Source organism: Pipra filicauda, unplaced genomic scaffold (genome assembly GCF_003945595.2).
Source record: "Pipra filicauda isolate LSUMZ 115617 unplaced genomic scaffold, ASM394559v2 scaffold74_size2892960_pilon, whole genome shotgun sequence".
Lineage (NCBI taxonomy): Eukaryota > Metazoa > Chordata > Aves > Passeriformes > Pipridae > Pipra > Pipra filicauda.
The window spans coordinates 1,990,360-2,006,571 of NW_024104920.1; the positions used below are offsets into that span (position 1 = coordinate 1,990,360).

Genomic DNA, 16,212 nt, shown 5'->3' on the forward strand with positions numbered 1-16,212 from the left:
CTATAAAGTGGTTATTTAAAGTCAAATATTACAGCTACCAGCATGCCTGCTTGTTCTAGAGCCAGGGGTTGTACTCCTTGTTTAGAGATAAAACGGGAGAGACAAGACTGAAGTCCCAATATGTCACTTATGTGGGATAAGTAGAGTGGAGGGTGAGATAAGAGCCAGTTCTGTGCTTCTGTGCCATGCTGGTCCCCACTTCTGCCTAGTCCAGCATTTGTCGATTCTTTCTCTTTGTCTTTTCCCCATGTGTTATTTTCTACTTTTGTGTTTTTTTCCCCCCCGCTTACAGTGCAGAACTTCATTTAGCAGTTTGTGACCCTGGCTACAAGCTGAAAAGTAGGCCAGAAACCTGTTTCCACTTTCGAGCGTTTGATTTTGCTCGCCCGCAGCCCTAAGGACGAAGACCCCGGCCAGACCCGCGGGGCTGCGCTGGCCCCGCACTGGGGGCGGCGGGCGAGGCTGCGGGGCCGGGCGGGAGCGGGGCCGGGCCCTCCCCGCCGCTGGGGGGGCGCAGCCGCGGGCGGGGCGGAAGGAGCGGCGGCTCCTCCCTGTGGAGCCGGATCCGATCCGGGCGGGCGCGGCCCATGGCGGCGCGGCGGGCGGGCCCCGGCGGGGTGAGGGCGCGGCGGGGCCGGGGCGGGAGGCGGCGAACGGGCCCGCGGAGCCCGGGACGCCCGGCTGCGGAGCCCGGGAGGCGGGAGCTTGTCCCGCCGGGCGCTGTGGCTGAAGGGATGTCGCGGAGCCCTCGGTGGCAGCAGCTGCTGCCGGGAGGCGGAGAGGAAGCGGGACGCGAGAGCGGAGCGCCCTGGTAGCGCGGTCCTGCATCCCCGCTCCGCTGGGGAGGCGGAGGGGGGATGTCGCCGGATGCAGCGTGGCACGTTTCTGCCACCTCTGCTGGGGGGGCAAGCAAACGTTTCCTCCTTGTTTTCGTGTTTTCATATAAATCTCTCAGAAGATAATCCGCAGAGCTTTAAATCTGTAAAGGCTGGTTAAGTGTTTTTAAACACTGACGGCTTTTAAACCCTTTCTGCTCTGCATCCTGGAATGGGCACCAGCGGGATTGCGTTGCTCGGTTTTCCCGCCCTGAGTTTCCAGGTGTGCCTCAGCGTCTTGTGGCCTGGCTCACATGTGCAAACAGAGGGTTTGACCGAGGCAGCGGCTGCTGGTTTGAGAGAATCTGTTGCCTTCAGGGGCGCTATGGCTACCTTAGAGCATCCAGCAGCTCTTCTGGCAGTAACAAAATGTCTCTGTCCCCAAACTCACGCTTGGAGTGAGTTACTTCAGACTCCGCGAACCGGCAAATAGACCAAAGCTGCCATCTGTATGGCAGAGTTGTCTGTCCTACAGATGGAACAGATGAGTATTCACCACTGCCTGCTTGCATGTGGTTCCCTTTGTTGCAAGGAATAAATGATAACAAATCAATTCACTTTTCAGTTGTTTTATAGAAAGTAATAAAGACATACTACTGCACATGTGGTGAATGCTGTATAGAAGGTTTGTGGGTTTGGTTGGTTGGTTTGTTTTTATGGATTTTTTAGCTCTTAGTTTTTTAAAATATCAAGTATCGTAACCATTCGGTATTTCCTGCTACAGGAACGTTGGAAACAGTAAAAGTAATGAGCTCTGACCTTTACCAATATTTTTCTCATGCAGCTGTATGGTGTGACCAGTACTGGGGGCCGCTTAGGGTGTGCAGTTCCCTACCTGTATAATGGCACTTGCTGTCAGTCTTCAGCATGGCCAAAATCCAAGTGAGAGATTTGAGGCCTAATCCCACAAACCCTTCCTTGCACGAGGCCTCTCATTTGCTTTGGGTAAACAAACCAAAGTCAAACTTGTTTACAGGAACCTGGAGCAGCCAGTGGAGTTAACGAGTTTTTTAGTGCAAATAACATTTGGTGCCACAGAACAAACTGCCCTTGTTTCAAACGGGAGTAGTGCTGGGTCCTAACCCAGGGCCAGGAGGGTTCATGTTCAGCTAATCCTGGCTGCCTGAAGTTTATTTTTAGTTCAGAATTAGCTGAGGTTCAATGTGAGCAGCGTTAGGGAGCATAGACCAGTTCACAGTGCCTCTTTCAGGGAGCAGCTTCAAATGATATGGGAAAGAAACAAGTGGTAAGTTTGAGTCTTACCAGTCTTACAGCCCTTTTTATTTCTGATATCAACTGAATTTTTTGAGCATGGGAAATACTTATTTGTGTATACTCTTTCAATATAATTGTGTAATACAAAACCTGAAAGTTAACTGCCTTTTTCTAGATGAGAGAAAGGTACAAGCTCAGTTTCGGATTATTATCAGGAGATATTTTTAGATTTTAGTTGTGTTTGACCTGCTGGTAAATATGAAAATTAATAAAAATGAAAAATAGTATTTTATAATATTTAAAGGTATTTTCATAATTGAGCTTATTTCCTCTTATTGACTTTACTATTGTTCTGAATTTACACCTTCATTAACAGAAAATGCTCTATCAGCTCACGCTGTACACTATACAAGTATATTGAATGCATGAATTATTGCAGTATTCTGATATTTAAACAGATTGACTGACAAGCTTTCTAATGAAAGCAGTACCTTACATGAAAAGTGAAAATTATCCAAATGAAGTTGAAGTGCAAGCTGTGCCTCACACACAGATGTTAGGTACATGTCCCTAATGCAGTGCCCATCAGAACTCTGGTAAAGACATACTATTCCAGCATCTTTTAGGTATTGCTTTTCTATAACATCTCCCTCAGGAATGTCTAACCATTTAGGGGGCATATGAAGCAAAACATACCTCGTGTGTTCTGACCACACCTGGAAACAGCTGTTTTCTGAGAGGTGGTTTTGTGCTGATAGAAGTTGACTTTTGTCTCTCTCTTGTCTTTCAGTGCCCGCCTCGTGCCCTTCCTCCAGTGCCAAGGTAAAATCAGTGCATTCTGTGGAACTGATTGTGGTGCTGTACTGCAGTGATTGTAAAAGTAATGACATTAAGAGAAATAAGTTCATTAAACATATGAGTAGTCATAACAGTTTTAAAAATAATTGCTTCTCTTTCTAATTTTTGTCCCAGAACACTTTACAAGGAATGCAAAGCATTTTGAAGCTGAGATTTAATACTGAGAGATAAATCCTTTAAAAAGTTTCAGATAGATATTACAGTTTTAATGTCTACTATAGTGGAACTGATGTCTTTTTCAATCTCTGCTCACTTCCCTCTTTGTTTTGTTACATGTTCTTTTGTTTATTTGAATCACAGATCCTTCAGAACAGGAATTTCTGACATTGGACTAGATATTCTTGAATAGGGATATAGGTGTCTACTAATTCGATGTAGCATAGGTAAAAAATTGGGCTTTTTTTTCAATGTGGAAGTAGAGTTGTTATGACACAGTACTTTAGAATTCTTTCAAAGTACCTGAAAGTAAATGTGATGTTTATGATTGATGACATATAGTGTCTTTTTAGTAATGTGTGGGCTCAAATGTTTTATAACTTTTGTTGGTTTGTTACATATCAGGCAGTAAGACAAGTTTTAATTAGCCAGGTGATTAAAGCTTTTAATCTGATCCCCAGGCAGCCAATCAAGAAACTGTGCCTAGTCACCAACAAAGTGTTGAGTCTTGATGATTGCTTCCTACCCTTAACCCTGTTGTAACAACTGCTCAGAAAGAGGAGTGGGGAGAAGGGAAGGAATCACAGGAGCAGCACCGTGAATTTCACTGCTGTGAATTGTAATTCATTCAAAATTAACTTTCTTCTCATCTTTGTTCCTTTTACACTGCGTGTCAACACCTTTTCTCCTTAAATGTGAAGTGGAAGCCAAGGTGAGTTATTAAGGAGAATTATAAATATTGATAGTTCCTTTTGGTATCACACATTCTCTCTTTAAAGATAGAGCCTTATACTTTTCCTAGATGCAGGTTGATTGTTTAAACTGCATGGATACCTGTGCTGCCATTGCTAGAGCTGTAGTTTTCTTTGTTCTCTTTATTGTTTGCTGCCACTGTGCTTTAAACAATAAGTTTCTTTTTCAGAGCATTATTGAGAGTATTTGACTTTTTCACCTAATACAGGTGCATGTGTGTGTTTAGCCTCTGCCACACATAAGACAGTTTTCCTTATCCTGTTTTCCTGCCATCTTCTCTACTCCTCCTCCTTGTGTGAACTGGTGAATTATCATCTTACCTGTAAAATGTGAAGGATGTCATAATTTGTAAAAAAGAACCTATTTCTTAACTTGCAATAAAATGGCTGTTAAAAAAAGAAAATGGAGTTTTCTCCTTGCTGTGCACCCATCCTTCTGTTTTATGTTATGCAGATGAAATTCCACTCAGTCGTCCCAAAAAAAGAAAACCCAAAGGAAAGACTCCATTAGGTAAGGTCCTACCAAGACTGAAAACTGTTCTTTTATTCCCGCTATTTTTTTCCTTTGTAAATTTTTTGCATGCTTCATTAAATAGTAATTTCCAGCTGTAAGATGCTTATGTTTAATGTGTTAAGAGCTTGAATTTTTGAATGAACTAAGATAAAACTCGTTTAACAATTTGGCTCAATTTGAGTCCTTGGCCAAATAAAGTCAAAAGTTAATCATTACATTATCATTGAAGAGTTAGTTAAGAGTGTAAAAGATGACTAGCATCAGAGCTTTGTATTTTTGCAAGAAGCAAATCTGCAGAACAAACATATTGTTTTAAGCAAGATTATGAGCCTGATCTGTTTTGATAAAGCAGAACATGTTAACAGAACCTAGTGGATTTCTGTAACCAGTTGACTTGGGTTCATATAAAAGCTTGATGAGGAAACTGCTTTTATTTGCTTAAAAGTGCACAATGAGGCCTCACTGAAAGACCTTTAAATGCAACAAGTAGAGCTGTTGCTAGCAGGATTTTTCAAGGACTAAGTTTTGTTTACTGTTGTTTTCAGTGAGCTGAATGACACCTTGACTTTTGCTGTTACTTTGCTGGTTAATTTTGCTTTTTAGCACAGTAAAACTTTATAAAAGGTGGGTAAACCTGTGCTTGAAGTAGAAACAGATGGATTCAGTTATTATCATAAAAATGGCAGTCTTTGGAAGAGCTATAAAAAACCAGATGTGATGTAAAATGGAACAGTACCTTTCTGCTTCTGGTCATGTCTTTCTTCTTCCAATCGTGCAAATTGATGCTACTGGTGCTAGAATATTTGATGAATTCATATTAACCTCTCATGGAAATGTAGTTCCTCCAAAGTATAATAGCTCCTCTCTCACACTGGAGTAAACATCCTTTGGTGTTGCTTTTCTGCTCCTCCCTTTATTCTTGTGGAGTATGTTTAGCATTTAAATTTTCCTTTGATTTGATGCTATTTTGCCTTAGCACATATCTGCGTGGATCACTTTGTAACAAACTGTTAATTTTTACTTGTCCCTTGCATTATAATCTTTGCACGTAGGAAGGAGAAATATAGAGGTATAGTACTTTCCTGTGGTGGATTTCTCTCAGTCAGGCCTCTGCTGTATGCCCAAATGGGAATTGTGCTACTTCTTGGATACTTAATTTCCTCCTAAGCATGAAACTGCTAGGGTGAAAGGAGGGTTGTTAGCCGTCACCCTTCTATGTTCCTTCTTATGGCATTTGATTCCCAGCTGTTTTCCTAGAGTGCATTTGCATCTCAGCTGTTGCTCAGCTGGGCAAATACAGAATTTGCACAGCGTAGTAAAGGGCAGCTTTTTCTTGCCTGTTTCCCGCTGGCTCTGAGTTAAGGTTGCCGGATCTTTTCCTGTGGTTTCCAGATGGCATCGTGCACGCCGCGGTGCGGCGGCAGTCGGAGAGCAGTGAGCCCCTCACCCCCGAACACCAGGAGGTCCCTCCGCAGAGGAAACGCAAGAAGAAGAAAGTACCTGCTGGTACGTGAAACAGGCGTAGGTTGGAAAGAGCACCGAATGAAACGTGGTAACGTGTATTTTGGCTTAAAACATTTCATGTGCTTTTGTACTTAAAACACCCGAAAGTAATCTCTGAGTGAATGGCAGCTTAGAGTTTCAGTTTCTGATGTCGGATTCCATAGGGTACAAACCTCCATGAAAACAGCTGTAGTACGGTTTTGGAAGTGATAAAATAGATACTTTACATCATTCAAAGCTCAGAAGATCATAACTTTTTTGTGACTCTGTTTATATAATAAAAACTATTTATGTATTTGAGTGAATGTATTTCCATTTTTATGAAAGCTCTGAAACTTTCATGTCGTGGTGTTGGTTTTTTTTAAATCTTCAGATTCCGAGACCTCTTTTACCCAGCAAAATGTTGCATCCCTGTTTCAGAATGGAAATGGCATGGATGTCCCTGAAGCTGAAGAACCAGTGGTCCGCAAACAGAGAAAAAGAACAAAGTGAGACAATACTAGTATAGCTCATCATTTGGAACACCTGTGACAGTGACTGTGGCTGAGTAGTATTTTATATTGTCACATTAGAAAAACGTAAGATCTTGAAGCTCATCAAGCCTGATACCATTCAGCCTGTGTGCAGTTCTTTCCAGGGTTAAGATCTAACTTTCTTCACCTGTTTGTTCTGTGCATACCTGGATGCATTACAGTTCTGAATACATTGTCATGAGCCTAATAGTTCAGTCACATATGTGAAAAAATTAGAATGTGTAACCACTTTCTTTCATTCTTACTATCTTTTTCTTAATGTTATGAGAGTTAGCATGTTTTTTCCCCAATTGTTCCCATATGTTCTAATTGTTAATCTTTTCACATGGGATTAGCTTTATGTTTTTAGTTAATTAACTCCATGAGAACTTTAGTCCTTAAAATTGTAAATGGGATAATATTATACAGGTCAGTAGCCTGGTCAGTTCTTATCAGTCAAGTTAGACAGGTTAAATGTTCATAGGAGCCTTTAGGTTTTCCATGTTATTTCCTGTTCTTTCTTTGACCCACTGTATGTTCTGTGCTGACAGGAAACCTCGGCCGGCCGAAATGCAGAGTCCCAATGAGCTGGAAGTGGAGGAGGAAGACATCATTGAAGATGAGCACAGAAAGAGCCCAGATCAGCAGCCTGTGTTTGCTGCTCCCACTGGAATTAGCCAGCCTGTTAGCAAAGTGTTTGTTGAGAAAAATCGTAAGTTCATCTTGTGCTTTCAGTAACTTCAGGGCATTCTTGCAATTAGAGGAAGCACTATTGTATTTAAAATCCAAATACTGTAGTATTGGGAAGAATTTTTTAAAAAAAGTTGTCCCAAACAAAACTTATATGGAAATAAATATACGTGATAATTTTTCAACATTGGATGCTAGTGTTGCTGTGCTGGCATATTTGGTTGAATGTTTGAATTCCATGGTCTGTGTGAAAAAGACTGTTTCAAAGTACCCAGCTGAGCTTATTTGACTTAATACTGTCACAGTACCTTGAGAAGAAATTATTATTTATAAAAAGTCTTTCCAGTGGGAGTTTTATGATGGTTGTTTGGGTTTTTCTGTTGGTTTTGGGTTTGGGGTTTTTTTTGTACCAGGTTTTTTTTTGTACACTGAGTAGTTTCCCAAAGTGCTTTGCACATTCTTTGCACATTTAGGTCTTAGCCTGAGCACCAGGATGCGTCACTCCAGGGCAGGAGGTGGGCAGGAGAGATTTTTTAATGCAGAAATGATGACGAAAGGTAACAGTACTCTCTGAAACTAATTTTCTCATCCTTTCAGGGCGTTTTCAGGCAGCTGACCGTGCAGAATTGATTAAAACCACTGAAAATATTAATGTACTTCTGGATGTCAAGGCTTCATGGACTACCAGAGACGTTGCCCTCTCAGTGCACCGAAGTTTCAGGTGAAAGATAAATGTTCTCATGTAAATAAGAAGAAATCAGTGTTGGAGTTTTGTGTTGTTTTTTTTTTTCCCTTGAAAATTAGTGCCTTTTCTCTACCATTCAGATGTAGCTTTATTTCTTTTGGATATTCCTAATAAATGGTGGTTCAGGATGCAAAAGATAGAAAGTTTATCACTCTTCTAGGTTTTGGTATTTATTGTCAAGAATATGTATTTCTAGTTTAGACATCACACGCAAAATATGGTTATAAAAAGAATAACCAAGAAAGTCGTATTGCAAAGATTCAGACAAAATCTGAATAGAAAGAGACTGATCTGATAACCAAAATATTAGAGACCTACCAAAAAAAAATTAGAAAATAAGACTGACCCATCAGGTGTATCACCAGAATAAAAATACTTGAATTCAGATAGTTCTCAAAGAAAAATCCTGGTTGGTGAAAAAGAGGGAGGAGTGAAATTGGACTAGGGGAATAAGTTTGCACACAATAGCAAAAAAGTAATGTATTTTTTTTAATATGTGGTCGTGTTGAGATACAGGATGGGAAGATGACAACCATTTTATTCTCTTGTGTATATTATCTGTGAGCCTGTGCTTCCTTTTCACAGTTTTCCTTAGCAAGGAAGATAAAGAAAAGACTGCCTTGGGGACAAGTTTAAGACCGTTGTCTAAGTGTAAAGGGCAGTGCTTTGGGAAAGCTACAGGCAGTGAGTGAAAGTATTTGATCCCTGAAGCAGTAATGAAGCAAAGGCAAAACATCTTTGTTTTCTTTAAGTGCTCAGGTTCTGGTGCAGTCTGTTAAGGGAGGATGCAGAAGTCTTGTTGCCTAGAATTTTTAAAACTAGATCAGGAAAAGCATTTAGAAACAATTTCTGAAAGGCTCTGAAAATCAGGGTCAAACAGATGGATTCATAGGCCTTTTCTGTCAATCTAAAGGTCTTTGCTAATTCAAGATATTTAAAGTGATCTAATGTTCTTTCCTCCTTTCAGGGTGATGGGACTCTTTACCCATGGCTTCCTTGCTGGGTATGCTGTATGGAACATCGTTGTTATCTACATTTTGGCAGGACATGAGCTTTCCACAGTTTCTAACCTGCTTGAACAGTATAAGCCAATAGCATACCCAGCTCAAAGTTTGTTCTATTTGTTGCTGTCTATCAGTACAGTCTCAGCCTTTGACAGGTAAAATATATTTGTATTTGAAAGGTATGTGTAATTTGGGTACACTATGTTCCTTTCTGTAGCATGTTTTGATCTGCTGTTGATGATTTAATGTGATATACTTAAAGAATGATTATGGCTGGCTATACAGAGAAAGGGTGTACTTGTGCATCCAGACCTTTCTTACTCATTTTTGTCCATTGCTTGGACCCTGCTTCAACAAACTGGGACTGTTTGTTTCAGTCTTTCTTGGATTTGGCATAATGAGGGCCGTTGCCATGTGTGTGGGATATAGTTGTGTATTAAGGCACTGTAACAGAGGCAGAAGAAATACCTTGCATAACGTAAAAGAACACTGCTAGAAGAACAATATCATTGTCTTACTGGGCTGTGTTAATGACTCTTGGTTTTGTTATCAGGACTGATTTGGCAAAAGCCTCAGTTGCAGTGAGGGGCTTTCTTACCCTAGACCCAGCAGCAGTAGCCTCTTTCTGTAAGTATTTTGAAGTGGATAGGAAGTTGTCTAGAAAATATGGTAAATGGAAAACTCCTATGTACTGTTTTTAGTGAAATCGCCCTTCCTGGTTATTTTCTACTTTAGAAGAAGTGACTTAGTAGTTGAAAATAGCAAAGGCCGTGAACACTTTGTTACATATTTTTTTTAAGCATTTGCAGTAGTAGCATTAATGGGGCTCCTAAGTGAGATAGTTCTTTCCCACTTCTGAATACAGAACACAAATCTACCAAAAAACCGGAATAACAAGATGCCGCATTTGATGTAGCTGATGAATTGCAAAAGTGCAGAAACCAGACTTTGATGGGTCAGAAATGTTGAAGAAGAGAGAATGAATTTAGGGAGACAGTGGAGTGAAAGGAAAGAAAATGTAGTGATTAGTACCATGTCGTGATGAGACGGCATTTTGGGAGTTTATATCTGACACTACTAATTCCATTTCTTCCAGTGTACTTTGCTGCTCTTATCTTATCCTTAAGCCAGCAGATGACATGTGACAGAATCAACCTCTACACACCACCTTCGGAAAATGGCAGTATCTGGTAGGAAACTTAAGAAACCACTTCTGTAAATTATGACATAGCTCCCTTAAGAACCTTAGTCAAACTAGTGGATGGAAGAGGTCATACAATATGTATAAGAAAGTATTGATGAACTATTTCATTATTAAACCTGCCTTTGTTTGAGCTTGTCCTGAACCTTTGATAATTTCACTGACAAATAAAAACTCAAGGATGGGTTTGGTCATTTTGGTTGCAAATCCATTATACCTCAAACAAGAGCCTGTTGGAATGATGCTGGAAATGTCATCTGGCAGGAACCCTAAGAGTCTCTTTAGCTTGAAAATGGGACCCTACTGAGGTAACCCTTTTGGGTTCAAGGGCTTGACATTCTGTAGAGAGTCAACACTGGTTTTGAGGGAGATGGTCTGTCACAGGATGCATTAGCTCAGCAGACACAGGTGACACTTAAACCTAAAGCATTGTTTCCTGTTAGGCAATCCCATCCAAAGCTGTTACTTTCTGAAGTAGGTATTAATGGACTTGAATTCTAGTAGCATGGGTTTTTAAACTAGACCAGAAGCAGAACAGAGAAGTAGAACAGAAGCATTTATGTGAAAATTTGCTGGTTTGGGCAGTTAGTTTTGGGGTTTTCTTAATATATATATAAATGTTTGTTGAGTTGTTTATTAAGCAGCCTAGATTCTATTTACAAAACCACAACCTGCTACTGTTATGACAGTAAGAAGTGTCATCTAAGCTGAATCATACAGTCTTAAAGCCCCGTCTCATCCACCCCACAGCATCTCTATGCAGGTCCTTGACTGGCTTCCCAACAGACTTTAGTAACTTGCTGTTCACTTGCCTTGCTGACTCATGAGGAAGTGCTTAAAAGTAAGATGGACTGATAATATTTTTGGTGCCTTTCACCACAGTAAAATTTGACCGTGCATTTTGATTTTTATTTTCTGTCTCTTGGCCAAGAAAAGGAATTTGCTGTTGAACTCTACAAGTGGACATTCTCTGTGAGATATTGGGGTTTCTTAGCTGAGTCACTGTCTTTGGTAATCATTCTCTTTGCCAGGCCTTTGCAATGCAAGACCATCATGTACCAACAGACTACTTGGTACAAGTAGTTCTGTTTTCACATCTGGCTTAGCAAGCTTGTTTTGATGATACTCTGTTGAAATTCTTACTGTAACCTCTGTGTACCAGTGAACTGACTAATGGGTTGATGTGTTTTTCCCAGGACTGCAGGTACAGAGGAAGAAATTGTTCATTCATGGGTTGTGGTGAATCTAGTAGTGTCTGTTCTAGTTGGGACAAGTTGGATCTTCTTGTCTTACCGACCAGAGCTAGACCACAGTGAAGGTAGGAAACATTAATACACAAAATTGTTCATAATAAAGCTTGTTTTATAATAAAGCTTGTTTATTCAAGCTTTTATCTGCTGAACCAAGTGCTCTGCATTTGGTGTTCAAGACTAGTCCTGACAAATTTTGTGACTGAATGAAAATAAGTACCCCCTAGCAACCTGCCACAGCAAATGCTTCTTAGGATGCTGGTGTCCATGTTTGGTTTTATAAAGGATAAGCATTCATTTAAAAAGGAAAGAAAATCCTTATTTGTCATGTCTGAAGCAATATGAATTTTGAAACATGAGAGCACATCTCTTTTTCATTGAAGGGAAAAATAAGTTTAACAGTATTTTAAATATTTGAAATGTATTTATTCTACTTGTGTTTTAGAAAACTCCCTAATGTTATTAATGTTCCTTTTGCAAATGCTTAATGCGTTTCAAGCTCAGTATTATTTCCAGTAGAACACTGCAGTAGTTTTGGGAACTCCCAAGCTTTGAAAAGTCAGATTCGTGCTTGCAGAACAGGACTTCAAAAGAGGACCACTTGTGTTGGTCCAGGCTGCAGGAAGGGGCAAGCAAGTTCTTTTCACAGAAGAAGCTTTGCTAAAGACTAGGCCTTCTTCCTTTTGTGTTCCAACTGGGATCCTAAAGGTGTATCATAACTTAGCTTTCCTGTCAAACGCATGCAGCCTGTGACTTGAAGGTATGCTGTTCATAAAAATCCCAAGTTTTGACTTAAAAGTGATAAGGTATCCCAAGAACCATGAATTAAAACACAGATTTGTTTTTGGGAAACTGAAGGCTGAACATGCTTCCTGAAATTGCTTTAGAATTTTAATGTACAGGTGTCTGTATTTCACCTGTCCCCAGTTACTGTGCTTATTTCTAATAACTCAATGAGTTAAAAAAACATGAATAACTAAGTGGCAGCCTTTACAGTCCTTGATGGTAAAATTTATAATAGATGTTTAAATTGTATTTTAAACCCATTTTTAAAATAATACTTATTCAAACAGTCCAGTGGCAGAATTTTACTCAAGTTTTGATGAACTTTTCTGATGTTTACATGTGCCTAGTAAGATTGGAAAAGCGCTTCAGAAATTTCTAGAGAGAAATTCATTAGGACTTACCCCAAACAGTAGAGAAAGTTTAGTTTGCTAAGGATGGGGTAGCAAACATATGTGAATCTCAAACTTGAGGGGATAAACCACATTGTTGCATGTACAGGCCGTGTAACTTTACCGTGTTGGCAGATGTTGGCAGACACAGCCTGGTCTATACAAAGAATGTGCAGGTAGCAAGGCAAAGCACACGTGTGGAGTACAGAGACATAAGAGAACCCTCAGCAGCACAGAGCTGCACAGGGGCTGCTTCATCAGCTGCTTAGTGTGCCCAGCCAGTTTCTGCACCAGGAGCTCCTCACTGCTGGCCTTGGGTTGTTTGCCATGGCTGAGCTGCCGTGGTGACAGCTGTGAGCAGTGTCATGCAGGATGCTTTCTGAGCCAGGTTCTACTGGTGCTGACTTAACACTGAAACACAGAGCAGACTCATCTATAAGTGAGCGAGTCTCTAAACAGAAATCTTCCTTCCTAAGTCTGACACTCTCAAAGCAATCCCTCAGTGTACTTCAGAGTTCTGTTTCAGTGTCCAGGTTGAATGCAGGGTGGTACTACATATGATCACCTGCTAACATTGTCACCAGTTCTGTTAATTTTGGGGGGCAACAGTAGTTTTCTAAGGACAGTGGTGGCCCTTGCCATTGCTGAGTCGTTAATGATATGATTGAGACAAAAACCAGGAGGCTTGGGGGAATGCCAGCGTGCTTTTCAAGAGTAATGGAATTGTATTCAGGTGAAAGTTTCCAAAGCAAACGAATTTTTTTTTTTTTCTCATTTAGAATTGATGTTTCATGCTGAAATTGAGGAATTTCCCCAGGGAGATGTCATACCCAGAGTCCAGCCATAAGTGTGGAACAAGAACCTGCAACTATTGTAGCTGTGACTGATGGCACAACATGTTGTGTATTATAGCTATGTATTATAATTTTCATAAAGAAAAAAATGTATTTTTGTATTGTACATATTTAATGTTGATCTTTTTATGCATGTTACAGTTTCCAAATGTGATGGAAAACTTTTATACTTTTGCTTTTTATTTTGCAAAGCAGATTATTCCTAGTGCAAAAAGTCAAGGTTTATTTTGTAAATATTGCTGCCTACATAGCCAAAGACACTAGAGGGTTGCAGAAGATCAGGTGTTCAGTGCTTTTTTGAGGTCGTAACACTCTTCAACAACCTGCTTTTATTACTAATGCTGACAGCAGTTAGCTTATCTGACTTGGTTAAATATCCTCTAGAGATAAAAACAAATCTTAGGACAAAAGTAGTCTAAGGAAGAGAAGATGATAACAAAACAGACTTAGGAAACATAAAATCCACCAAGTTGGTAAGCATAAAATAATCTGCATTTGGGTGTCATAAAAAGTATTTGCTAGAATAAAGGATTGAATTGACAGGGATTTTGTTTAATAAACCATAAAAGAGGATACTTTTTTTTATCTTCGTTTAGTTCTCTTGACAAAGATCGTGATGATAACAAGTTCTTTCAGGTTGATTAGAGACAAGAAAAAGAAGCTTTAATGTTGCAACAGTTTGGTCAGTTAATGAAAACACCTAAATACATCTTGTAATCAAACAGTTGTTTTGTGTTGCCAACAGGATACATCCATGGCCTCTAATTTCTCACCAGTCAGGATGCATAACTATTACAAAGCCATTCACAAGAAGAGTGTTCTGATTTTTCCTTATCTTGTATGGCAAGAACAATAGTTTATTCACTGCTCTTGCTAAAGAAACTTGAATTTCACAGATGTTGAAAATGTTCATACTTCTGCCTATTTTGATGGAGATTGATTTCCCCCCAAATTGTCGTTTTGTGTTAGGATGGAATGGGAAACTTTTTCTTAAAATGACAAGAAAATGATTATTAAAGCAAACTAAAAACTCTGCAGCAACCCACCTTCTGTGCAGTGATGTAGTAGTAATAGTGGCAGTTGGTGGGTTTTGATGATGATAACCAACATTCTTTTTCTTTTATATTAAAATGGCAAAATGAAAGGAGTGCAGATATGAATAAATACGTATTGAAGGATGAAACAGTCTCCTTAGTAGACACAGACAACAGCTAGTTTGAAAACCATTTATCAAGAAAGTATCACCTAAAGCCCAAAAACTACTTGTATATGTTATTTAATGCACACTGATTCTGCATTATTTGATTTAATATATGTCTATGGGTGGTTATAAAGGGGGTGCAGTTGTCAAAGTTCTCTGGAGAATTACTGAACTTTTTATAGTAGTGAAGTTAAGAGTAGCCAGATGAAAGACTTGAAAGGAAATGTCAAAGAGCTTTCTGTGCTTTCAGTGCTAACTCTCTTTACTGTTACCTGAGTTGCTTCAAAACAAACATGGTAACATGAATAACTAGGGCTGCTGCTGCCCTTTTGAGGGCTTGAATTCTCTTATGTCCATCCAGCAAATTTAAGTTAAGAGTTCAGTGTTCATGACATCATTTAAATGCTGTGGTAATCCTGGCAGTGAGGGAAAAGAGTTCTACAAGAATTAAAAGATGTTCCACAGCTGTTGGCTGTGTTCTGGGGCACTCAGTTTGTTATGGGAAGGAGCCCTTAATGCTTTTGTAAATTGTTATGGCTCTTATGTATGTATTTTTTGCAAAACTGTAGACTGAAATTATGGCTGGCACTGCATTGTTCATTAAGATGGAGAGATTCAGGGTGTGCTCTCCTTCAGTCGTGCACTGGATGTTCTTGTCATGATTTGGCTGTAGGAGATGGAGGATGAGGCACAAAGTGTTCTCGTGTAGGTTGCCACCACACTTCCTCCTGATGTGGTGTGTTTGAGTTACAGAATCACTGACCTCCTGAAGATGGGATTAATAATGGCTTCTCTTTGCTGCATGACACTTCTGTCATCTCGGTATGGTAAGAAATATAATTTTGCCCATAAAATAAGGGCAAAATCAGGCAAAAGGGTGCTAAGGCATCACGTCAGTACAGGAAAAACTTGGATAACATCATTGCTTGATTTCTGACATTAATATTAGGAATTGGCCTTCCAAGTATCCCTTGGACAGAGCGATGCTAGCCAAGAGCCAGATTCATTGTCATTGGGAAATACAGTAGTTTGTTTAGATGGTTGAGCATGGATTGAATTAATGAATTTAATGTGATCAATATTTCAATCCAGTCTTGCCTTTCCAGTGTATCTTTTGAGGAGGATCTGAATATATCCATATTTAAATTAATGAGGTTTGAGGTTGCCATATAAAAAGCACAATAAACAGTTTGATGACTAATTATCTATAGTACAAGATATTCTTCATTCTGTTAAGCCTCACAGTGGAATATGAGTCTAACTGAGCTTTTTTGATTAGTTTCTTGGGAAGTTTTAGAATGAGTTTACGAAATAGATGTTTAATTATAGAACATGCAATATCTGTAGAAGCCTTAACTGAAATGCCTTTGTGCATTTCCATACCATTGTTTTTAATGCATTTGTGTTAATGAAAAAATTACGGATATGTTGGTGCCAATTTCTTGTTTTTACATATATGAAACAATTAAAAAATTGCTCTAAACTAGTTAGAAATTACTGTACTTTGTCCTGTTTCAAGTTGTTTAATCTGTTTAAAATAAATCAGTCTAATTTTTCCCCAGTGCTAATATTTTGTATAAATGCAAGGTCTGAACAGGTGTTTATGGAAAAACACTTTTCCCCTTATTTATGGCAGTATTGTAAAAACACCTTTGCTTTCCCTCCCATCAGATTCCTGCTGCTGTAACATCTTGCACAATCAGAAAT

At 39.5% G+C, this 16,212-nt stretch overlaps 1 protein-coding gene across 3 annotated transcripts; it reads left to right on the forward strand.

Moving 5' to 3' along the window:
• The first annotated feature begins 559 nt into the window (after positions 1 to 559).
• TMEM237 (transmembrane protein 237) lies at positions 560 to 16,061 on the forward strand. Of its 3 annotated transcripts, none has more exons than XM_027731548.2 (13): positions 560 to 617; positions 2,881 to 2,912; positions 3,806 to 3,816; positions 4,311 to 4,367; positions 5,763 to 5,876; positions 6,247 to 6,361; positions 6,937 to 7,097; positions 7,673 to 7,796; positions 8,788 to 8,979; positions 9,378 to 9,451; positions 9,921 to 10,014; positions 11,222 to 11,343; positions 13,230 to 16,061. In XM_027731548.2, the coding sequence occupies exons 1-13, from the start codon at positions 588 to 590 to the stop codon at positions 13,295 to 13,297; spliced, it is 1,194 nt and encodes a 397-aa protein (XP_027587349.1). In that variant the 5' UTR covers positions 560 to 587; the 3' UTR covers positions 13,298 to 16,061. The 3 variants fall into 3 exon arrangements, with proteins under 3 accessions (XP_027587349.1, XP_027587350.1, XP_027587352.1); XM_027731549.2 differs by lacking the exon at positions 560 to 617 and adding an exon at positions 659 to 2,121; XM_027731551.2 differs by lacking the exons at positions 560 to 617; positions 2,881 to 2,912 and having other exon boundaries at positions 6,294 to 6,361.
• The last annotated feature ends 151 nt before the right edge of the window (positions 16,062 to 16,212 follow it).